Below are 25,972 nucleotides of genomic sequence, written 5' to 3' on the forward strand. Positions count from 1 at the left end.
ACCGCATCATTTAGTTTACTGATCTGATCGCTGTTTTCAGAGTGATTTGTGGTTCCTGTTACAGTACAATTTGCACAGGTGGACATATTTCATTATTCTAAGTGGATTGATCACTGCTGATATGCAACTGCCCCTAAGCACGCAGGAAATGAGAGCCGATCCCCCAGGGTAACAATGTACAGGTGATGTCTCAGAACTACCGAATATGTAGTTGCATTTAAGACGTGCTAGACATGTGTCCCCTATTAGAAATGTCCGTAGGACAGCTAGACTAGTGCAATTGTAACCCGGTGTTAAAGATAGAAGGCGTCATTCTGATCACTTTCATCTTTGGGGAAAAAAACTGCTCCCAAGCTACTGAATCAATACTTCCCAGGGAATTGGGGGGATCAAGACAAGGCTCAAGTTGTGCAGTTCACCTACGTTCCATTTGTGGAACGGTTGGGCGGGGCGAGACAATGGGGAACGTTCCAATTAGAATTTCGAACGCGGCTGGGGGCGTGTTTTTCATTATGACGCAACAATTGGGGAGGAGAAAGCGTGAGCAGCTCTAGGGCTGCGTTTTTTTCCGAGAGCGATAAACAAGAGAGGGGAGAAAAGTAAGGGACTGAGAGTGCGAGAGAGAGAGAAGAAAAAGAAGCATGACAGACAGACCCTGAGCAGATCTTGTGTTGGATCGCTGAAAGGAACACATACAATTACAGAACAGAAGGATAAAGACGAAAGGGATCTATCAAACCTGTTGTCTTTTTTGTAGCATTATTTGTTGTGATTTTGGTATATATATATTTTTTTTATTTGCTTATTGCTTTTGGTTGCAAGCTGTAAAAGAGATCTGCTTGAACGAGAGAAAAAGCACCAGCGCAGGAATTCTTTCTGAAATTCTGTTGAAAGGAGAGGAAGAAGGCAAGAGAGAGAACTTTGATCGAGAGATCCAAGAAGATAGAAGGACATTTCCAAGCAGTGGATTAGCCTGGAGAGTCGGATATGTTGTAATGCGGAGAAGTTACAGTGAAATTTAACTAGGAAGAAACTTTTTTTTAAAAGGATATTTTGCTGGCTGGTTTCTTGCGTTGGTTTCCTTGACCTGTCTTGAGAGAAGATCATGCTGCGTGTAGTTGATTTCTTCAGTCTAGTTTGACTGTCCCATCTCACCTCCTCTCCTGTATTTTTGGGTGCCTATTTGCAATTCATATGAACATCTGATATCCTTAACTGAAACAAAGTTTGGATAGGTCAACTGATCTTTCAAGCGTTTACAAACATATTTTATTTCTCTTGATCAACCCCCCTGATCACCTTTCCCTTATCTTGTTGGAATACAAAACAGGAAGGTTTATTGCTACAATATCTTTTTTTTTTCCTGATTTATATTTGGTTTGATCATCTTTTATCGTCGGTGTATTATTGCTCTTTAAAAAATAATAATAAAAACACGACCATCGTGGTTTGGTGGCTTTCGCAGAAGGATGTACCTGGTGTGGAAGTTGCTGCCTCTCTGCCACCTGGTTGTGGTGGCTTTGCTGCTGCTTCCTAGGTCCGGTCGGGCTTTGGTTTGTTTGCCCTGCGATGAATCCAAATGCGAGGAGCCTAAGAACTGCCCGGGGAGTATCGTGCTGGGCATCTGCGGCTGCTGCTTCATGTGCGCCAGGCAGAAGAACGAGACCTGCGGGGGAGTCTATGGGCTGCACGGTGCCTGCGACCGGGGGCTGCGCTGTGTCATCCGCCCCCCACTCAATGGCGATTCCATCACGGAGTATGAAGTGGGTGTTTGTGAAGGTATGGCATCGTAGTAATAATAGTCACATTCACTGTGTGTTCAAATAAAGCACTGCCGGTGCATTTAGCAGGACATCCACAATAACCAGCACCCAACTTTGAACTACCAGTGTGCAAACCAGAAAACACACGTAATTAACAGTAGCTGTTATTATTATATAGCACTGCCATCCCCACGATAAGATTAATAACAGTGATTGTGCTTTATTTCCTTATCGACGATGTGGACACGAGAACATGTCACATAATTAATACATGTTTTGTTGTGCTGTACGTATGCATAGCAGAACATAGAATTAATATCAGTGCTCACACTTTCATTTTTCATCTTGTGTTTCCATTGGGCACACTGGTTTAATAATGTATTCTCATACTGTATAAAACACAAGCACAATTAGGGATGGCATATTAGGGATGATATAGTACTAAAGAAAAATATGGCAGAACACAATTGCAATTAAGAAGCCACGATTGTTACCTGCTGTAAAGCTGCAAGTGTACACATCAGAACACATGCACTATTAATAATGGGATTGTTTGTTGTTCTGTATTGCTGGCATTGTGCTATTACAGGCACGCAGTCATACCCTCTGCCAAATACTTTATAGCCAAGGATTGTGGTGACTAATTTAGAAGAATGATCAAGAATTCCTCGCTGGGTCCTATAGTTCAAAAGCTGATCATACTCTGTCACAAAGAGTTTCGGATATGATTGTTTTTTGGTACCTAATGAACAGGAAGGTTAAGTGACTTGACCACAAAGATGAGTTTGGGTCTAAAAACCGTATTCTCCTAATTCAGCTGTCAGCACATTAACCTCCTCTTTTGTATGGAAATGAAAAGGAGCCATAGCAAGATAATGGGGTGGTTGTACAGTGAATAGAGGGGGTAGGTGAGGTGATAGATTGTAGAGGGAGTAGAGAAGGCAAGGGGAAGGTGGGTTAAGATCCATTGGTAGTTTTGAAGAGCTATTGGTTACTTGCTGTAGGAAGAGCAGAACATTCAGATCTGAGAGATTATGTAGGTTTGGGCTACTGGAAGTGAAGGAGCAGAGTGATGTACTGTATAATTTACAAAAGCCATAGGCAGATCCCAGGAGAGGTTATATGAAGATTGTATGAAACGTGGAGGCGCAAGCATATTGATGCAGTGGATCCCAGAAGATATTTAGGCAAGACTGGGACATACAGTACATTCAGTAAATTAATGTTTTAAGGCAGTGGATCATTTGCAGGGGGTTGAGTTTAGAGTTGAAATGTCTGCCAATTGCTAAATTGAAGGTCTGCTAACTCAAGAGATTCAGGGGCAGCTGGAATTTGGTGGATATCCCATGCATCAATCAGATTATATCATCTCAGCCTGTCAATGCGGGCTTCATTGGCTGGGTTGGCACCCTAGGTTTGTCAAATGATCATGACCCTTTTATCCAAAAATTCCCACATCTTTTAGGTATCATTGATCCCAAAGGTAGTGTCTGCTTCCATTAGGTTGTTTTATGGGATATCACTGGTTGTATGATAATGTCTTTAATTTCCATTCTGAGAGAATGGGGTCCTGGTTTTTTAACATTATTATTTTTTTAAATTTTCACATTACTCACTACCTAAAAATAGATAAACATTCCAGAGCTCCCTACCCCGTTATGTTTTCTTGAAAGTGAAAGTCTGGGAAGTTCATGCAATTTAACTGGCAAGAAAGAAACAGAACACATAATAAGACGGACACATTGCTATCAGTTTGCAATACTCCTGTCATTTCTATGCACCATGTGTTAATGGGCAAAAAAGTGTGATTTCTCCTCATTTGGAGATAATTCCTCCACAAAAAAATGCAATGAAGCCACAATACATTATCCACATGTCAGATTTCATTCTTTTATAGCCATGGTTAATTCACATTAAACAGTAAAGTAAGCGTACACACAATAACTGCACACTTTAAAAAACAATGTGGTGTATTACCTGTCAAAGTACAATGAACCTTTTATACTCTTTCCTTCTACTTCAGTTGAGTAATACTAAAAGATGCCAGCACAGTCTACAAAAGCAGCTTTCCATTTATCCCATCCACTGTGATAGCAGGAAAGATGATTGCATACTGTATGTCACAATGTTATATATCACGCACCTGAGCATTTCTTCTAATCTTGACACACAAACTTATTTTATATCTGCGTCCACGTTAAATGTAGGAAACTTGTCAGTCAAGTTTCTGACATTTGGCACACGTGACAGGCAGGTTTGCGCCACCTAGGACAAAAAAAGGAAACTGAAGATCCTGTTAAATAATGCAGAATGTAATAAATCCCGTACATAGGATTCCATCTCATATTGCCTCCTTATTTCCTCCTGTAACTCCATGTAAACCCTCATCAAATCACTCAGTGACGCAAGATAGACACACTAGGGATAAAATACCCTGAGATTTTGTCGCTAAGAGATTTACGTTCACAATCACTCTCCTCGCTTCAGTTTAATGGCACAATTTTTTAGCTTGATGCACAAAGATTACACCTTCTTGAAGATAGGAAGGAATTAGTTGATACCATCTATCTAAAGTGATTTGATTTCAAGGCCAGCGCGTCTTGTATGTTAGCAGGAAAGGTCTCCCGAGGCTTTATAAGGCTCCAGCAGATGTTAAATGTTGATTTTTCTTTACTGCTATTATCTTGGTTCTCCTCCCCCTTGATCTATCAGTTCCATTGTGTCGGACACATACAACTTGCAATCTGATAATACCATACCTGAAATGATGTATGCAGCTAAAAGTATTCCATCAGGTTCATCTATACTCATTAACATGCATCATTCACATAACACTGCTTAATAAAATTCCCTTCATTGATCTAGAAAGAATAGAGATCAGGTTGCCTACTGAGATCAGAGGCTCATCTCATTTTGCTGCGTGGGTGTTCCATTTCTGCTGGGTGTTGTTAACAGATTCCTTACCATTTTGGGAGGAGGTGCCTTCATTCTGGTATTATTTGCCACTTGTTGGAAAGGGTATCTTGTTAGTGACGCGCACAATACTCCTCCTTGCTCATCGGCTGGCATACTTTCCCTGTCTGTTACAGTCAAGTGTTATATGTTATAGAATGGAAGGGATAAGATCTATCTACTGTGCCTTATACACATGTTGTAAATTTCACTTTTGGAACATTCAAAATAGTTGTTGACTTTGAATGATGCAAATCTTTATTAATGTATGTTTGTATGTATATCTTTATTTATATAGTGCCATTAATGTACTTAGCACTTCACAGCAGTAATACACGCGATAATCATATAAATAACAAATAAAACATAATGGGAAGAAGTGCTACAGACATAAAAGTGACATTTAGGAAAAGTAGTCACTGCCCCGAAGAGCTTACAATCTAATTGGTAAGCAGCAGGAATGTACAGAGACGGTAGGAAGGTGTTCTGGTAAGTGCGTCTGCAAGGGGCCAAGGTTTAAGTTTGAGGTATATAGTATCAGCCACAGAGCTACTCATATGCTTCGTTAAGGAGGTGGGTTTTAAGATGGGTCTTAAAGGTGGATAGAGAGAGTGCAAGTCGGATTTTGAGGGGAAGGACATTCCAGAGGTGTGGGACAGTCAGTGAGAAAGGTTTAAGGCGGGAGATGTTTTTAGACACGAAAGGGGTAGAGAGAAGACATCCTTGAGCAGAACGCAAGAGTCGGGATGATGTATAGCGAGAAATTAGGGCTGAGATGTAAGGAGGGGCAGAAGAGTGTAAAGCCTTAAAATGAGGAGGGGAATTGAGGGTGTGAAACAGGATTTGATAGGAAGCCAGTCGAGGGATTTCAGCATGGTAGACGCTGAGACAGATTCAGGAAAGAGTAAAGTGATTCTGGCAGCAGCGTTTAGGATAGATTGTAGAGGATACAGGTGAGAAGAGAGGCTGGAAGGCCGCACAGCAGGAGGTTACAATAGTTGAGACGGGAGAGAATAAGGGCCAGTGACAAAGTTTTAGCAGTCAAGCAACAGAGGAAATGGCGTATCTTTGTAATATTGCAGAGGAAAATACGACAGGTTTTAGATACCTTTTGAATGTGAGAGAGGAATCGAGTGGTACCCCTGGGCATTGTGCTTGTTCTACTGGGTGTATGATAGTGCTTCCAACAGTAATGTGGAAGGAGGTAGTAGGGCCAGGTTTGGCAGGAAATATGAGGAGCTCCGTTTTTGACATGTTAAGTTTAAGTCGGCGGAGGGCCATCCAGGATGATATAGCAGAGGGACATTCTCTTTCTTGTTTGCTGGTAGCAAAGGGACAGTGAGGTTTTAACATATAGGGCATGGGTGGCTAACTCCAGTTCTCAAAGGCCACCAACAGGCCAGGTATTGGGGATATCCCTGCTCCAGCACAGGTGGCTCAATCAGTGACTCAGTCATTTACTGTGCCAATGATTGAGCCACCTGTACTGAAGCAGGGATATCCCTAATGCCTGGCTTGTTGGTGACCATTGAGGACTGGAGCAGGAAACAGCAGGCATGTTTGGCAAATGAGATCATTAATGATACTACCTAATTGATGTTGATCTTTTGGAAAGACTTTGATCCATCTATAATCCCTCATGTGCTGTTTTTTTTTTAATCAGAAATGTAAAGCATATTTAATAATACAATAAACATTCATTTACATACTCCTCTTTCCCATTAAAGTTACATTTAAGAAACATGGAGGGCTTTACTAACACATCCCAATTGTAACATTCAATAAACACACATTCTTTAAACAATAGCTGTTAGTTTGAGAGAATAATATACACCCAATATAAACGCAAGCCAATAGTAAATGGAATTTCCTTCCCCACCTGCTAGAAATGTTTATAATAGTAACAATGTGCATATAGTGCAGCTCTATGGAGCTACAGATCTTTCAGAGAAACTTGTTATCAAAGGGTATTTATTCCCTGCTGGGACAGTAAACAACCATAATTCTGGCATTTGTATAGATTCTAATGCCATTGGATCTGCATAGTACAAACCTCTCCCAATCAAAGAGGGGTTGCTGCTGATTTATTTGCCTGTTTCATGACTCATGCGTTTCAAATTTGGAGAGCAAGCTCCTGAAAGAAAGCAATGAGAAGTTTAGCGCTTTGCCACGATGCGCAGTTATCACTGAATCATTTTTGAAAGCAAAAAAAGATCTATTAGAAATAATAAAATATGCAATTTATTAATAGCCACTGTATGTCTGTCCCCCTCCCCAACCCCCCCCCCCACCCCAAAAAAAAAATCCAACATACAATATAAAATACGTTACTGATAAATATTGGAGTGCTATAGAATTACATATAGATGATGCCGGTGGTTGAAAGTAAACCGATTGTACTTGGCCATCAGGAACACGTATACACACACAAGCCACCGTTCCTCTTTGTATTGCAAGAGCTGTCACTGACGTGACTGTGCAGAGTTACACATTCTGCTCCTTTTCGGGACGCGAGTAATTGTGAGAGTTCAGATGACTACAGAATGAGAATACATTGTTTTTCTTGGTTTGAAAGGTAGGCGGCAGCATAGAGCCCCTTAGAGACTTCAAAGGGGAGGCAGCAATCCAGTATTTGTACCATAAAATGTGCTGTTATGTCTTGAAAACATCCATAGATCTTCTATTTCTTTTAACCCCAAACCAGTTCTGTGAATATCTCCTAACACTCAGCAGTAGCACAGCTATTGTATTTCGTTTAGGAGAAAATATACTGTATTGGTAATCACAACACCGGGGAGAGTTACTGTATTTAAAATATTTGATTCTCTAATATTATTAATCATGTAACTTGAATATAGTTTAAATGCATTCATCAAAATAATATATTTTATATGTGTTTAAATAATATATTGCTGTGAAAACGGCAGAATTGTTTCTCATAAAGAGTTCTCTCAAGGCTCAGATAGAAAACGGTGCTGTGTCAGCCCATATAATAGACAGAACCAAAGTGAGGTACAAGTGATACCTTTTGGCTCACTAATGATTAATGAGAGTGCAAGCTTTCAGGACCACAGCCTTGTGCTATGAGTGCTTAGGATAGCAATAAGTTAGAAAGTGAGACTCCAGTTACACAAGTAAGTTATGGGGAGTAAAAAAGGGACAAAACTCCTCCACCGTACGTGTTCATAAGTGTTTTTTATCGTTGCTGTATGGTGGAGGGTTTTTGTCACATTTTTACTCACCATAACATACTTGTGTAACTAATTTATAGCCAAGAACAGCTTCACAATGCAAGGCCAGTAACTATCCTCACACTGATGAGATCCAAAAGGTTGAGTCTGTATGTAGGTTTACTGGCCATGCACTTCTTTAAAGCCTCGTCCCCACTGCTCACGGCTTTGCGCTCTATGGCATGCGCGGTGCAAACAAGATACGGCCCTCTTTGGGGCAGGCCCCAGTCACTGCCTGTGCACGCCTGCAGAAAGTGCGATGCACGACAACCTTTGTCAAAAGACAAGATTTTTGTCTTTTGGCATGGCGGCCGAGCGATGGTCACGGCAACGGTTCAGGCAATGAGGGCGAACCAGTCGCGTGACGTCATGGCCGCGCCCCCAACACGCCTCCCCTTGCTCTTCAATAACACGCGCGTCCCATCACGACCCCTAGACCGCAGATCGCGGCTGAAACTGGTGCACGCGCATCCAGGCACTCCGACGCCCGCAGTGACTGAGGCCTTAACCAGGTTTTGCTCATTTGCATTACCCAGAGTCCTTTGCTGCAGTTGAAGCCACGGTATGCTGTGCAATTATGGCGTAAGGTAAAGCAGAGTTGTGGACCTGTCTCGGTATGTGCTCATAAGTGTTCCTTATCATTGCAGTAAGTTGAGACCTCAAAGATTCAGCATCCCAGCACAATGGGCCCTGTAGACGTTAAACTTACGGCAGAATGTATCCCTGTCCCAAAAAAGCATACAATTGCGAAAGAGACTAGAGGAGGTACCTTATTCTCAGAAAAACACAACATTTGTTAACATTGTTCATTGTTCAACTGTTCCATCAAACAGTTGCAGAAAATGGCAGCATTCACAAAAAAAAACGGAACAAAGTTAAGACTTCCACTGCAGCAAGGGATTCTGTGAAATGATATGCAAATGAGCACACAGTGCCACCTTTTGCTTCAAAACCATAAAAATATATATACACAAACACATTTGTATTTGATGGAAATACAATTAAATAATTCAGTCATGTAGCCGCACCTTCTCTGCCACCTGCCAATTCTCTCAATTGTTGTATATATTAAATTAAGCCCAATAACTTTCACATGTATACCCAATAGCTCAACTCCAGAAATTGCAACAACAAATATACTTGCTTCTAGGGTTATGTGCTGATTAGGGTTTTAAGAAATACTAAATCAGTTCCTAATTTGCATTCTTGAGAGCCGAACTGTATGGCAGTTTTTCTGTGGGTTGAAATGGTTTCTATTATTAGGAATACTCAAGATTGTTTTTACATCAGTTTTCTACTAAAATACTAGTGTTTGACAATGAAATATGTGATTGAGAGAAAAAGAGAAAGGAAAGCAATTTGGAGAGTATACATGTACAGACTTTAAAGCAGCAATACCCTTTATTTTTTTATTATTTACATTTTTTGTAGTGTACTTGAACAGGGAGGTCCCATGACCTTCTTCAGGAACCCACGGTTTCCCAGATATTTGTAGTTTTTTGTTGAAGCTGTTTGTCTCAAAAGAAAAACTACAAATATGGCCATGGGTCACCAATAGAAAGTTGCAATGTCATCTCGCAATGATGTTGCATCTCTCTATTGGCCGCTGACCAGCAATATTTCTACCTGGTGGAGAAAACTCCCTGCATCTTGGAAAATGGAGTTCCCCAGAGGTCAGATTCCCACTGATCGTCTCTCATCCCCCTCACCCCCCGACAAGCAGTGTGGACTGGTGCTTTGCAATTGCTGCATCCACATGCTGATACTTGGTGTGACCTTGAAAGGGATTTTAACCTATTCCCTATGTGATTGTCACAATGTTGACCATGCGATCGTTGTAGTTGTAGTAAAACCCCCACACAATCTCTATCTAATAGAAGAAAGTACGCCTTTTCATTATCAGACCAATCTTTCCCAAGGTAGACATCTTGTTGAGCCGCCTGCCTTTGAATTACTAATGGAATAATTTTTCTCTGTTGGTTAGTAGAGAATAGCGAGGACAGGACTTCTGGGAATTGTTGAGGCCCAATGAATAAAACAAGAATAAAAAAATAAATAAATGAAAAAAGACACTGCACACCAAACTTCTTAAATGGGTATTGCACATGCATTCCAAAATAGTAGCATAATTATATTATAATCCATTTTTAATTTCAACAAAGGTGTATCATAAAGACCTATCAAAAGGGTAATGTTTCATGAGCACATTAGCCCATCCATCTTGTTTGTAAATGCAGTTGACTAGATTGGGAGGACTTGCCTAGCATTTTGCATACAATATTTTGATATCTATCAAGTCAGTTTTATTCCACCCATTGGGTTATAAATACAAAATTGATTTGATAAATGTATAGATCCACTTATAATGCATTTTTATGACACCATCCTTTATTTAGGCATGTTTAGTGGTTGCACATTGCTAGCGCTGCTCATTGTAAACTGCAGCATATGCTATTTTGGAAGTTGCCCAGTGAACATTTGCAGCCGTTTCAGCCTCTTGTATTGCGAGAAGGACTTGTAATGCGGTACTGGACAATAAAACGTTGGCCAGTGGAACACTGCAGGGCCAGGCTCTACGGTCACTGTGGAAGACCAAGGGTCATCTCCATCTATCTTTCGTCGTTGTACAGATCATAGCAGTGAGATCGAAGTGTAGTTCACTTCTACAGTCGCCTCGTCTAACTCTGAACTAGAAAGTGGCTCTTTTTTCATCTGTTCAGACTGACAGCTTTGATAAAAGGAATTCTTTTCATTGTTCATCTAATCCATCGCTGTGCAAGCAATTCTTCGGTGGCAGATGCATTCGAACAAAAGTGGGAACTGAATTCAGTCGATTAGATGGGAAAATAAACAATTATCATAGCACTGTGAATTGAATCTGAATTTTTCTTCTCATTTGTCATGTGAGTCATTGTTTTCTTTCATTCTTATAACCTTTTTTTTTAACACTAAAAGAACCCCCTACTGGCTAGAGAAGGAGCAGCTCAGTCAGTAACGACACTGACTCTGTAAACAATGACACTGAGTTTGAATCAGGGGGACCTGGTTCAGTTCCTGGTGTCGGCTCCTTGTGACCTTGGGCAAGTCACTTTATCTCCCTGTGCTTTAGGCACCAAAAACATAGATTGTAAGCACTACAGGGCGGGGACTGTGGCTGCAACAATTCCTATGTGCTATGTACCGCATGCTATACTGTCATTGTGAAGCGCTTTGAGTCCATTGGCAGAAAGGGGCTATATGAAATAAAGTTAATATTATTATGAACACCCCAGTTGATCATTTTAAAGCAGCAGCAATTCCCCCCAGAAGCCTATATAAGGCCAAGTTCAGGGTGGCTGCTACGGACGCTTACGTCCGTGTGCGCCTCCCCCGCATGCTCCTGGAGCCCAGCGATCTTTGCCCAGGCTGCAGGAGTTGGGTCGCGGTGTTTGGGGGCATGGCGGGGTGCGGGGCGAACGTGTCACGGAGCTGGCTCGCTGAACCAGCTCACGTGACGCGACTGCCGCCCCAAATATAATTTCGGGTTGCAGCGTCAACGCTGCACTTTGCTGCCGGTGGAGTTTTCAGTTTGAACACTCCCACCGAACAACCCAAACTTGTGACGTGCGTCGGCCTAAGTTTAACTTGTATAATGTTAATATCTTGTCCCCTGAACATGTCCTGCTCTTCCCCCCCCCCTTTTTTATTTTAAAGAAGTTAAATGCCATTCTTGTGTTACAAAGCATGATTTCCCTCATCTCTAGCTTCTGAGGTTACCATGGTTACCAAAGGTTATTTAGACGGCAAAGATCTCTGCTGAGATCTTCATTTGAACCTCCCGGACATTTCAAAGCATCTGAAAAATAAAAATGGCGACCTAAACAGCTGTATTTTCAGCTCTGGAAACACCCCTTCAACCACCCCACCCCCACCCCCCGCCTCTCTTCCCGAGAAAATTACCAGTGAAGTTATCAATATTACTTCTTCGTATTTACAGAAAATTTCAGTGTCTGTCCAATAGGAAGCTGCAAGCGATGATGTTGTGGCCTTCTATTGGCCCACGATTGGGCAGGCATTTTGTTTCCCCCGAAGGGAGAATTAAACCCGGGAATTCACCTTTAAGTATCTCGTAACCATGGGGGCCCCTGGTTCTGAAACGCCAGGTTCCCATCCTGTAAACAAAATGGGGGTGTAAACCCACCTCAAAAAAAAAACTAGTAAGGGGGTTTGGGGCTTTGAGCTTTGTATCCAAACTCACCCCAAAAAACCTGAGAGGCGTAATAACAAATAGCATATCATATCCAATGCTAGAGTGATTTTTCAAAATAGTGCGGCGTAGGGCAGCCATTTTTTTAGAGCCCCCAATAAAAAATGCTAAATAGTTATCACTGTGTCTTCAAAACAGAAAAGTGGAGAATTGTGAAATATATAATCTTGCTTTAAAAAAAAAAAAAAAAGCTAAAGAAAAGCAATTTGTGCAAAAATTGATTTATTAAATTGGATTATTGCATGTATGTAAAGGAAGGCACAACTTTATATTGTCTACAGCCATTTAAGTGTGCTTTGGTTGACCTGATTTACGGCGCATAACTTCAGGAGATTATTAGTAAATTGCAACTCATTCAAAGCAATATGACATTTTACATTATCTGAAAATCAATATAACACATATTTTCATTGTTTTCAACACTGCTAAAATTCTTATAGAGGTAATTTTATTGCCAATTTTGTTCTGTCTTTCTGCATAATGAATGTTGATCTTGTGCCGTTTTCTATTTCAATACATCATTTAGACTATAATGAATGTATTCTAACAGACAGCCTGCATAATTATTGATTAAGAACTTGATGCAGCTGAAACAGAAGAAAGCATCATTTTTTTATTTCAATGCGAATACTGTATTAAGAAAATGTATAGATCCTTAAACATCCTGACAATTTCCCCTAATTTTCTGCTTAGGACATATTTCTGATATAGCTCCGAAAGATTTTAGCAGTTTTATAGGGGAGATTTTTCACTCTCATCTCTAGCGTCTAACAGATAAGTATGTGATTTAACGAAAACAAAAAACACAGTTTTAGTATTTTACAGCCTATATTTGGCTGCAGCAGAGAAGCCAAAATCCAATCTATTTTACTTATCAATGCATAAGTCAGAAAGGTAATGAGATCTGCCATTTAAAAAAGCATTACTCAAAAAAAAAGGCATGCAAGAGATCATCGAATTAATCTAGGAGCTAGAGGAGTAATTTCTCTCTGCACCAAGTCATGTCAGAGGCCAAGAGCAAAGAACTAAAAAAAAATTCTATTTGATGCAATACGCAAGCACTTTAAAGCTGGATTATGCTAAATGTCTCCACAACTCTTAATTCCTAGCCCAGAAATGTGATTAGCTATCTCAGCAAAGGGCATCAAAGACAATTACAGTGTTCAGATGATGTTACATGTACAGAAAAGCTGTGCTGGCTGATGAAAACATTTCCGGTGTCTACTATAGGTCTGTTAAAGAGAAATCCAAGCCAGCCATTTTTATTTTAAATATAGGATTGAAGCAGGGGGTCTCCGGAGCTGAACCCTATTCACTTCAGCTCTGGGGGACCGCTGCTCCCGGAAAAAACAGACCACCTCCATACAGGGTGTCAGTAGCCGCTCTGGCTCGGCTAGCAGGGATGACGTAATGGCCACTTTTCAAAGTCATCCGGTGCAGCTTCCTATTGGCCCATGTAGCCAGGTTTGTAAAGTTTGATGAGTTACATGCACCCCTTTCTGAGGTCTGCATCTTGAGAAGCAGGGGATTCCGGAGCTGAAATTAATGAAGTTCAGCTCCGGAGACCCCCTGGTTCAATCCTATGTTAATAAATAAATTTAAAAATGTGCAAGCATTGCTCCTTTAACATGCTGAGTGCCCTATTGGTGTACAGCATATGTTGAAATAGTATTAAGTGCGCCCGGTTCCAAAAGTTCTTGTATATCCCATAAAGTGTGAAATTAAGTCTCTCTGCAGCTCCTCACTCTCCCGTGATCAGCGGGGCAAACAACCGAATATATATAGCAGGGCGCAAAAAGAGAAGAGAAAACACACCATTAAAATGATTAATATTTATAATATGCATGAAATAACACCTGTCACTCAGAGTCTCCCTTGTAGATTTAGGATAATTTTCCTCTTGATCAGAAACATTCCAACCCCAGTGGAGCAAAATGTTCCTGGGTAAGCGGAAGGCAAACTTACAAGACATTGAATGGCGTCTTGGAGCAGTCAACCTACTTGTTAAAAAGATAAAATTTTGTCATGTTAGGACCTGCATTTCTACAGTAACTCCTACGTTTCCTTTCATGACACATACAGTAGAAGCAGCTTCACTGCATATTGAATAAAGGCCCATGTGCCATTGACTAAGGCACATGAGATTGGTTCTGTGACTTTCTGTTTTTATGTCAGTGTTGATTCAGCAGTATAGTAAATGATTCATGTTTGTATTGAAATGGAATTATTATTTCAATCAGATTATAGGTACAGTGTGATCTCGCATATGGTTTCTTTATTTATAAAAATGTTTTACCAGGAATTAATACATTGAGAGTTACCTCTCGTTTTCAAGAATGTCCTGGGCACAGAGTTATAACAATACATAGTTACATTAAAAGTACAGAGGTTGTACAGTCAATTCATAGACATTTCATGGACAGAGTTGGAAAATTGGGTACAGGGGATAAAGGCCTGGTGAGTTTCAGATTGAAATAAAGAAGTTTTAACATCACCACACAATAGCGAACTTCAGCAATTGGCTCACACCCTTTAGCTGCCCTACTGCTGCTCCAAAGGCTGTCCGCCTTTGGGGCGACGCGGATGTACACTGAAGGGGTCCAGAATGAATGCAGCTGTGAATACAAAGTTCTTTTTCCTCTTGGCTCATTAACATTCCAGTGGGTGGGTTGACGTTCCACAAAGTACAAGCAAATGTTCACCCTTAGCACGCTTAGCCCCATCAGGTGTCCCCTTTTGGGGAGACGCAGATGTACACTTAGGGGGTTCAGAATGAATGCAGCTGTGAATACAAAGTTATTAATAGAAGTGTGGCAGTTTTTAATCATATGCCTTACCGTATTCAGTAAACTACTGAATGTTTGGGAATACATTGAAGGAGTAACATGGTAGATTCACATATTGGTTGTAAAAACATTGTCTTATGGATTCAACACCAGCTTCAGTCCATTTGTATTATACATTGTGATGAACAAAAACCTATAATGCTAGGTGCACATATCAATGCACACTATTTTAATTCAAAATAAATATATTGTCAAAATGTTGTAAATCTGGGTATGGATTCTGACCATACCCAGCGCCTAAAATTGTATATTTCGCTTATCTATTATTGTCTGTTTCCATAACGTAGTTTTTCCATTTTGCCAATTAATGTATTTTGAATTCATATAGTGTGCAGTAGTAAACTTTACCTCATTGCCTCAGGCAGCAAAAAGGAGACAGTATGTCCCTTCTTAGAAGGCACTTAATGTACTTGTGCTTTTCTGTGTTTAGCACTGCATTCACTGGTATCACTTTATATGTAAAATGTATCATTGCTTATCATCTTTGTCAGGAGTGGCCAACTCCAGTCCTCAAGGGCCACCAACAGGTCAGGTTTTCAAGATATCCCTGCTTGAGCACAGGTGACTCAATCAGTCTTTGACTGAGACACTAATTGAGCCACCTGTGCTGAAGCAGGGATATCCTGAAAACCTCTGACCTGTTGGTGGCCCTTGAGGACTGGAGTTGGCCACTCCTACTCTTAAGTGAAGTACACCTCATAGCTGTAATTGCCAAAACACCCTTTCCTAAATGTTACTTTTATGTCTGAAGCACTTCTCCCCTTTATGTATTTATTATTTATATGATTGTCACGTATATTACTGCTGTGAAGCGCTATGTACATTAATGGCGCTATATAAATAAAGACATACATACATACATACTTTTATACACTTTTTGGGCCTCCTTCATTCTGCTGTAAGCCTGCTTCCCTGGGCTGGATAATGATCCAGTCCCCATTTACATACATGCCAAAGAGATAGGTGTAACTGTTAATGCAGTGTGTGTGCGCGTGTGCGTATGTGTGTGTGTAGGGGGGGGGGGGGGGTTTGTTTTTAGAATGAGGTGGGAACCGTAACTGTGAGAATTATATATACTTCCATAGTTCACGAAAACCTACAAGGCATAGTAGGTCTGGGTTGCTCAACTCCAATCTTCAAGCTCCCCACCCCCATCAGGTCAGGTTGTCAGGATATCCCTGCTTCAGCACAGATGGCTCAATCAGTCTCTGCTTCAGCACAGGTGGTTCCATAAGTCCCTACGTCAGCACAGGTGGCTCAATCAGACGCTCAGTCTTCAATTAAGCCTCTGATTGAGCCACCTGTACTGGAACCTGACCTTTTAGGGGGGGGAGGGGGGTCTTGAGGACTGCAGTGGAGCACCCCTGCAGTAAGTTACTCATTAAACTGCGATAGTGCCAACTGGAGCACTATCGCATGTATTGTATGTCTTTATTTGTATAGCGATGTGTTTCAAACAATCCAGGAGGAGCAAAATATAGGGAAATAAAAAACAGAAAACAGTGCAAATTTAAGTGCAGACGTTGAGACTATGATGAAATATTAATGACGATATCTTGGCTCTGCTGGTCTATCTACTTACAAGATGTAAGTGGTAAGCATGCAGTTGGCAGATTGGGCTGCCACCCCAGGTAGTATCTGTGTATTTGTGGATATCCCTCCAGGCTTATCTCGTCAGGGTAACCATGGTATACATAGGGAGGAAACAAAGCTACATAGCGCGATCTGTCTTTCCAAAAACTTTATAAAATGAATATGAACATATAAACATATAAAATGTGCACTTACAATGTGCTAGAATTAAAATAGCATTTATCACAATCACAGTGATTCTAGGGGGTTTAATCCGATCTCACCGCCTCCTCTCTGGCTCAGGATATCAGCTGTCTGCAGCCTGGAACGCTCAGCTCCGTTTCTCCTCCGGCGCGTGTGACGTCACTGCTCAGTGGAAGGTACAGCTACGGATCCCTCACTAGACCAAAACACCACTCTACGCGTTTCGCCCAGCTCAGCAAGCTGTCAATGGCTTCGTCAGGAGTGTGTGAGTTGTGGGGTTAATGAATGTCCTTTTATACCCTCTCTGTTCTAATTATACAATCAATACAGACTATTGATTGTATAATTAGAACAGAGAGGGTATAAAAGGACATTCATTAACCCCACAACTCACACACTCCTGACGAAGCCATTGACAGCTTGCTGAGCTGGGCGAAACGCGTAGAGTGGTGTTTTGGTCTAGTGAGGGATCCGTAGCTGTACCTTCCACTGAGCAGTGACGTCACACGCGCCGGAGGAGAAACGGAGCTGAGCGTTCCAGGCTGCAGACAGCTGATATCCTGAGCCAGAGAGGAGGCGGTGAGATCGGATTAAACCCCCTAGAATCACTGTGATTGTGATAAATGCTATTTTAATTCTAGCACATTGTAAGTGCACATTTTATATGTTTATATGTTCATATTCATTTTATAAAGTTTTTGGAAAGACAGATCGCGCTATGTAGCTTTGTTTCCTCCCTATGTATACCATGGTTACCCTGACGAGATAAGCCTGGAGGGATATCCACAAATACACAGATACTACCTGGGGTGGCAGCCCAATCTGCCAACTGCATGCTTACCACTTACATCTTGTAAGTAGATAGACCAGCAGAGCCAAGATATCGTCATTAATATTTCATCATAGTCTCAACGTCTGCACTTAAATTTGCACTGTTTTCTGTTTTTTATTTCCCTATATTTTGCTCCTCCTGGATTGTTTGAAACACATCTTTCTACTTGGAACCCTGGAAACAGGTTCTACCAGAGGGTTTGAGCAGGGTTTCTTATTATGCTCTAATAGAGCACTAATATTAATTATTATTGCACTTGCACGTATCACTATTATATGTATTTAAGTTGTTAGCGCCTTATATTCACTTATTCACGATATTTTATTTGTATAGCGCCATAAATGTACATAGCACTTCACAGTAGTAATACACTTGGTAATCATATCAATAACAAATAATATAAATAACAGGTCATGGGAATAAGTGCTTCAGATATAGACGTAACATTTAGGAATAGGAGTCCCTGCTCAGAGGAGCTTACAATTTAATTGGTATGTAAGAGGAACGTACAGAGACAGTAGGAGGGCCTTTTGGTAAGTGCTTCTGAAGGTGGTCAAGCTTTATGTATCATGTGTCCAGTATTATCCACAGTGCTATTCATATGCTTCTTTAAGAAGGTGGGTCTTAAAGATGGATAGAGAGGGTGCTAGTCGGGTATTGAGGGGAAGGGCATTCCAGAGATGTGGGGCAGTCAGTGAGAAAGGTTTAAGGCGGGAGAGGGCTTTAGACACGAAAGGGGTAGAGAGAAGACATCCTTGAGAAGAACGCAAGAGTCGGGATGGTGCATAGCGAGAAATTAGGGATGAGATGTAAGGAGGGGCAGAAGAGTGTAAAGCTTTAAAAGTGAGGCGGAGAATTGCATGTGTGATACGGGATTTGATAGGAAGCCAGGAGAGGGTTTTCAGCATGGTAGACGCTGAGACAGATTTAGAGTGATTCTAGCAGCATCGTTGAGGATAGATTGTAGGAAAGACAGGTGAGAGGCAGGAAGGCCAGACAGCAGGAGGTTGCAGTAGTCGAGACGGGAGAGAATGAGGGCCTCAGTCAGAGTTTTAGCAGTCGAGCAACAGAGGAAAGGATGTATCTTTGTAATATTGCGGAGCAAAAAGCAACAGGTTTTAGAGACATTTTGAATGTGAGAGGAGAATGTGAGAGAGGTGTCGAGTGTGACCCCTAGGCAGCGTGCTTGGGCTACTGGGTGAATGATGATACTTCCAACAGTAATGTAGAAAGAGGTAGTAAGGCATGGTAACTCCCTGTTATTTTCAATAGAGAGTTTTTCTGCAATAGTTCCCTGACTGGCACCATCGTAGTTTAATGAACAACCCGCCTGATGACAGCAATGAGATTGTCTTCCACTGAATAAGACACATTTGTATGTGAGACTTAACGGGGGTTTATAGTTAAGGCACGTTGGTCTGATCCTCCATAATGCATTTCTTCCCCTCAGTACCGGAGGCTAATCATCTCTCTCTTTCTAATTCTGTCTTATGAGAACACCTTTCTTTATCCCTATTACTTTCTAAGTGACTTACAAATAAATCAGAAAGTGAAATTATCCTCCGGGAAGGAAGTAGCAGGAAAATAAATGAAATCATTACGTTGTCAGGTTTGTGTACATTTTACATTGAGTAGTTTGGTAAGAATCTCAATATGCTGATTTTGGTGGACCTGGCTTTAAGGCTATATGTCTATGAATGATTTCTGAATAATAACTTGTTTCAGAACCATGCACTGTACATTATGGACCATGGTGAAGTGTATGGGTTGTAAGGGGTCTTCCAGCGACCAAAGGTTTCCTATGGAAAAGCACCATGATAAAATATAGCCCTATACTGTATACAGTATGTACTACAACGTAATGCCAAAAAGTGCAAAATAAAGCACTTGAGTCACAAATATACAAGGCTCAATACAATATTGACGGCATTATAATGTCAACTATTATAGAAGAAAGGGACCTAGAGATAATAATTTCAGATAACTTAAAAGTAGTAATAGTGGTAAGACCTCACCTAGGGGCCAATGCAGAAAGCGGCGAGAAGCCCTATCTCGCCAGTTTTTTGCCAAATATGCCTACATCAATTCAGTAAATGGCGAAAAACTGGCGAGATGAGGAAAATCCGCCGGTTTTTTTTGGCGTGAAAAAAATCTTGCAGCGCGGGTGGTGAGATGCAATATCTCGCCAATTTTAAACCCCGCTGTATTCTAGTAGCCCCGATCAGCTGATCGCGGCTATAAAATGGAGAGATTTTCTCAAAATTGCTCCGCCAACAAGAATGTGGTGCTGAGCTGCGAAAAGGGACATACAGTAGAAAAAAAATCTGTCCCTTTTCCTGGCTCAGATTGATGCAGGGGGTCTCTTACACACTGCACCCATCCCTGCTAACCACAATATATATATATATATATATATATATATATATATATATATATATATATATATATAAATAACTAAATAATACACAAGTAACCCCTTCAGTTTCCTATATTTATTGGCATGCACAGCAATGACACTATAGGGCTCGCCATCTCTCTGCCGGATTCCTCTCCCAGATATGCGCACTTTCCTGCATACTGCGAGGGGAATCCGCCAAAAACATGGAGAGTTTAAAGTATGGAGAATGGCCATTCTCGCAGTTCTCTGCATTGGCCCCCTAGAGTATTATGTTCAGTACTGAAGTCCATATCTCCGTAAGGACAAAAATCAATTGCAGATTGTGCAAATAAGGGCTACTTAAATGGTGCAGCAGAGGTTTCCAACTGCATCCTCAACAACAGGGGTGCGCAAAGTTTCTGTGCTGCGCCCCCATGCCTGCCAGCCTCAGGGTTCGCCCCCTTCCTGCGAACCGGCGTCTAACAACACCCAGGTCATGTGACATCACGTCATGTGACCCCGCATTATTTGACGCCACGTTACCATGACGACGTATCCAGAAGCCCGTTGAATCCTGGTAAGTTGAGGTTGCAGAGGCCTAGCGCAGTCTTCCGGCATTTCATTTAAATGCCTCGGGAAAGACCGCGGGGCCTCTGCAACCACTTCGCACCCTGCTCAACAACACCCAACAAGTCAGGTTTCAATGATATCCCTACTTCAGCACAGGCGGCTCAATCAGTTGCTTAGTCATTTTGATTGAGCCACCTGTGCTAAAGCAGGGATAGCCTTAAAACCTAACCTGTTGTGGGGTTTTTGAGGACTGAAGTTGGGGACCACTAGTCTACAGCATCCATCGGATCTCAATATGTACAGCAGGGAAGTCCAACTCCAGTCCTCAAGAGCTACCAACAGGTCAGGTTTTCAGAATATCCCTGCTTCAGCATATGTGATGCAATCATTCTGACTGAACACTGAGTAAGTCACCTGTGCTGAAGCAGGGATATCCCTAAACGATGTCCTATTGGTGGACCTTGAGGACTGGGGTTGGCTACCCTTGGGCTAGCATCTTTACACTTACATAGTCCCTCTTTTTGTATTCCTCTATATTTTCACCACATCCTTAAATCCTTAGGGGCCTATGCTATAAGCGTTCATAAGCCACTTATCAAGCACTTATCGGCCAAAATGCCTACTGCAATTCTGTAAGCCTCGATAAGTGGGCGATAAAGGAATGAATCGCCAAATTTTTCATCCGTCAATAAAAGATCGCCGGATGACCGGTGATAAGCCACTTATCGTCAGGTTCTGAAACTCGTGCAATTCTATTAGCCGCGATTTAGGTTATCGAGGCCTATCGCGGCTCTAGAATGGCAGTTTCTCCCAAAATCATCACGCCAAGAAAAGTGGTGAGAAGCTGCTATGGCAATGAAGGGTTTAGCCCCTCCTGCTACCCACCAAGGGCCAAATACCCCCTTCACCCACCCCCGCTACCCACAATAAACACTAATACCCACCTCCTCTACCCCCACATGATTGATACCAGAGGCGGGTGTCCTTAGGTGGCCCTCGCGGGTGTCTGGGGGCCCTCGGGTTGTCCCCGCATCTGTCTGAGGGCCCTTGTGTGGTCCCTTTGGGTGTCTGGCGGCCCTCGGGTGGTCCCCGTGGGTGTCCGAGGGCCCTCGGATGGTCCCATTCTCTGCATCTCTCCCTGCAGCTGAAAGAAATCGCCGGGATTTGGCCTTTTCAGAGAGGCGATCTTCACGTCGCCGGCTACTCGCCCGTTTTGGTAATTTTGCTATTACAGGTATATGAGGCTTTCTGAATACCGAGTTGCAACGCTCATAAAACAAGCGAACTAAATGGCCCCGGCGATTTTTTTTATGAACTCTTACAGCATAGGTCCCTAAGGCTACCGCCCCAGTGCCTGCGCTGCATGCGCGCCTGCGAGGCTGGCGGCGCATGCAGCCGAATCCCCTGGTCTGCAGTGAGCTGCAGGGGGAAAGACGGGAGGGTGTGATGGGGGTGCGGCCGTGACGTCACCCGGCAGGTTTGCCCTCATTGGCTGAACCGCCGGGGGGGGCATGGTCTAGCACTCCGTCGCGAGTCCTGCTCTCAATTTTCTTGAGAGCAGGAGTTTCTGTCGGTGCAGCGCAGCGGTCCCCCCTTGTAGTGGGCCCAGCCCCATTGTGGGCCGGCTCTTGTCCCTGCAGCGTCCGCCACTGCGGGCGCTGCAGCAGACAGCGGGGACCTGGCTTTAGTCTATCCCCAGTACCCTATATTAGATTGTAATCAAATGAAAGCATGTAACACCTTCTCCACCACTTCTTAATATAGTTTATATGTATGAAGTTATTTATAGCTTAATAATAATAGGTTTGTGTTGTAGTATGGCGCTGACAATGTACGCAGCGCTGTACATAGAATTTTTGCTGGCACAAGTTCCTGCTTCGTAGAGCTTACAATCTATTTGTTGGTATGGGAGGTGGTAAGGGCGCTCTAGTACAGGACCAATAACAATAAAGTTTGGTGTATAAGAAAACAGTGGGTGAGAAAGTAATATAACCATATATGATGATAATTGTAAGCAAGTGTTGATGAAGGTACTCAGTTGACAGATGTTCCCTGAAAGCAGGGGTAAGTGATGTAAACACAATCCCCCAGCTTCGTTGGGAGTGTCCCACTTCAATAAAGAACAATTAGTACTCACAGTCTCTCAAGGTAAGTCTTCTTCTGAAGCAGAATCCAGGAGATATAGAAGAGAGGCAGCGCTCAGCATAAAACGAGGGGAGTAGGGTCCAAATAATGCAAAAAAAGAGATTTAATGGCAAGACATATGGACAGGCGCAAACCTCCTACGCGTTTCGTACTGAGGTACTTTATCAAACTGCCTCTTCTAAATCTGTTTGTTGATGCCTGAGGGACAGGGAGCTAAAGTGACTTGCCCAAGGTCACAAGGAGCTGACACCAGGGATTGCAACCAGGCTCCACTGTTTCAAACTTAGTGTTGTTGTTTTTCAGCGTCAGTGATTTTCCCCACTGAGCCGCTCCAACTATTTATATTTAGGCCCAAAATCCTAACACAAAAAAGCACCATGACAAATGTCATGGAATGTACACTACATACTGCTGTTGTTAGTTATGCTAGTTAGAGCCCCAAGCATAAATTATGTAAGATTGAATAGTGATGCATGTGTGATGTGGTCCATTCTCTATGGGTCACCTCTGCTTGTTAAATCATTTTATTTGTACACTATTTAGTTGGATGTCCTCCCATAGTAAACTTTGCTATGCTTGTCAACAATTTGACTTCATAAGAAATACCATATTTACCCGATTTATAGGGCAACCTTAAATATAAAGTGACCCCCTAATTTCAGTAGTAGCTGGAAAAAATTATTTTACACACACACACACACACACACACACACACACACACACACACACACACACACACACACACACACACACACACACACACTATGTGTCTCTGTCTCTGTGTGTGCGTGTGTGTGCGTGTGTGTGCGTGTGTCTCTGTCTGTCTTTCATGGTTTGTGCTTCCTGCCACAAGCAACATGGCTGCTTCAGGCCCCTCCTACCTCATACATCCAACTGCTGATTGGGTCGCAAAGTGGGTGGAGCCTGTAACAGGGACTTATCACTGTTGAGAATAACTGTCTCTAAATCCAGCAGTGCGCCGGTTAATTGACAGGCAATTAACCAGACTCCACCTGGCTGATTGTGTTAGAAAAAGCCTGTTCTGAGAAACAGGAAGGAGATTTCCTTAGCCCACAAATAGGGCTAACCAGAGGAACAGATGTCTTGAGCTGCAGAAGGACGGTATGCTGATAGCAAGACAAAGGGACCAGACCTCTTATACCTGGACACAGACATTGCCATAGCACACTAGGTTGCTGACCCAGGAGAGCAGAGAGGCCTTCCCTTACAGCTACAACAAACAGATAAGAGACTTTCTTCTTGGACTGTTATATATCTATATGCATATATGTTTGGGGGTGGTAACTAGCTTAGCTACCCACCCGGTTAGAAAGGGACGGAGTAAAGGTGTAGATATTCTCCAAAGCGGAGCAGGCCTTTATTTTGTTTATTGTGAATGTTTTTGCCGTGTTAAAGGAGCAGGCGCATAAAGCCTCATTTTAGTTTCACCTTAAAACGGTCTCCATTGCGTACCTCTGCACACATCTCTTACAGGGCCCGATTAGAAGGTATGTACTTTTCAACTTAACTCTATTGAAAAAAGCGTTGCCTTATAATCAGCAAAAAACGGTACTATTGTTGATGGACAGCATTTTATTTGAAATCATGTTCAGCTTTGGTATAGTATAAAAATACCAAAGTCAAAAAAACATTTCTGGATGTTTTGTAATGAATTGCTCCATATGGAAGAGGTTTAAACCATAATCTCTCCGGTGTCAGAGCCAGAAAACAAGCGTGCTGCAGTATAAAGCAATATTGATTTTAACTACACTCTCCCAACCTCTCAAGACTCTACTAAGAAAACGGATACACACAAAAAATGCTGATGCCCTCCAATAACTGTTAACCTCAATGCTCAGCTCGAATACCTTCTTTCTTATTACCTTCAAACAACAATATACAATGACACATACAATACATACAAACACACATACAATAATACACACCCGATGAAGTGAAAATGGGCCATATGTTAAATCAATAAGTAAAGGTTGCCTGGATCACAGGTAGGTAGAGGACACTGCTCCCTGCAGAAAAAAATGGGGTCCAACCAGAAAAACTTACAGATAAAAACAGATTTATTAGGAAACCACAAACAGCATAGCAGTCAAAGAAAAAGCAGTATTCTAGTGCGTTTCACGCACTAGGCGCTTTATCAGAGAGTAACAGGAACCTCACTATGGTGAACAATATATATGCTGCCAGGTAATCCGCCGGATGTTTGCGATCACCTGTCCTATGTAATTAAGCCTCAGCCGAGTGAAAATCACCAGGTGCTGAAGTCATGAATCTACCATGGACCTCTGTATAGGCAGAGTACCTGAGAATATTCAAAAGAAGACATACACACTCCCCGAAGGTGACATTTAAAAAGATACTCAAAAGAACAGTGTCGAGAATAAAATCATAAAATCTCATAACATTTAAGCTGTAAAATGCTGCCATAACTTTATACAGAATTAATAGTATTTGATACATAGTACTGCAGTCAGAAAAAAACTTTTAAACATGCTGCATATTGATACATTTCATTCCAATACACTTGTATGGTAGCTGAACTGACAAAATATCCGAGTGTAAATTTTTTTATATATATATATATATATATATAGGAAAAAAGGGAAGAGAGAGCGCACGCCCATAGCGTAAAATAGTAAATTTAATGAGGGGAGGGGGAAGGGGGGATAAAAAATGCACTCACAAAGGTACAATAAAATCTAGCATTGCGTGATATAATCACCACCATCCGGTTAGTGTCTGCAACGTCTTGGGGCAGTCCCTGTCTTGCAGTATCAGGATCGTAGTCCCAACAGATATCCAGGGCAGATGGTATTCAATACAACTGTATTAGAGTCCTGGAAGATGGCTCCGTGTAATACAGGCTTCTGCAGCAGTCGCGCATGGATCAGTCCGTTCCAGCACTCAGTGATGACGTCAGTGTCAATGCGTCTGACGTGATGACGCTCCCTGACGCGTTTCGTCACTCTCGGGTAACTTTTTCAAAGGGAAGTGTGGAGAAGGGGAAGGTCCGGTATTTAAATACACAACCTAATCATATTAATTACTTGGAACGTCCCCCCTCTCGGCTGAAGGTACTTGGTGCTAATACATGTGTGCAAATGCCAAAATTACATGTTAAAACTTGCTGGAAATAAGGAGATAGAGTGTACAAAGTATATCACATCAATCAGATAATTCGCTATAAATGAATCCAAGGGGAACTACCTCTCATGTA

General features: G+C 42.0%; 1 protein-coding gene across 2 annotated transcripts in view; it reads left to right on the forward strand.

Annotated features, from left to right (window-relative positions):
- Positions 1-551: 551 nt before the first annotated feature.
- CRIM1 (cysteine rich transmembrane BMP regulator 1) overlaps positions 552-25,972 on the forward strand; it is a 700,781-nt gene continuing 675,360 nt past the window's right edge. For both annotated transcript variants that reach the window (XM_075596630.1, XM_075596631.1), the window contains exon 1: positions 552-1,779. In XM_075596630.1, the coding sequence (XP_075452745.1) occupies positions 1,470-1,779 (310 nt within the window). In that variant the 5' untranslated portion in view covers positions 552-1,469. The remainder of the gene's footprint in view (positions 1,780-25,972) is intronic.

Source organism: Ascaphus truei, chromosome 4 (genome assembly GCF_040206685.1).
Source record: "Ascaphus truei isolate aAscTru1 chromosome 4, aAscTru1.hap1, whole genome shotgun sequence".
Lineage (NCBI taxonomy): Eukaryota > Metazoa > Chordata > Amphibia > Anura > Ascaphidae > Ascaphus > Ascaphus truei.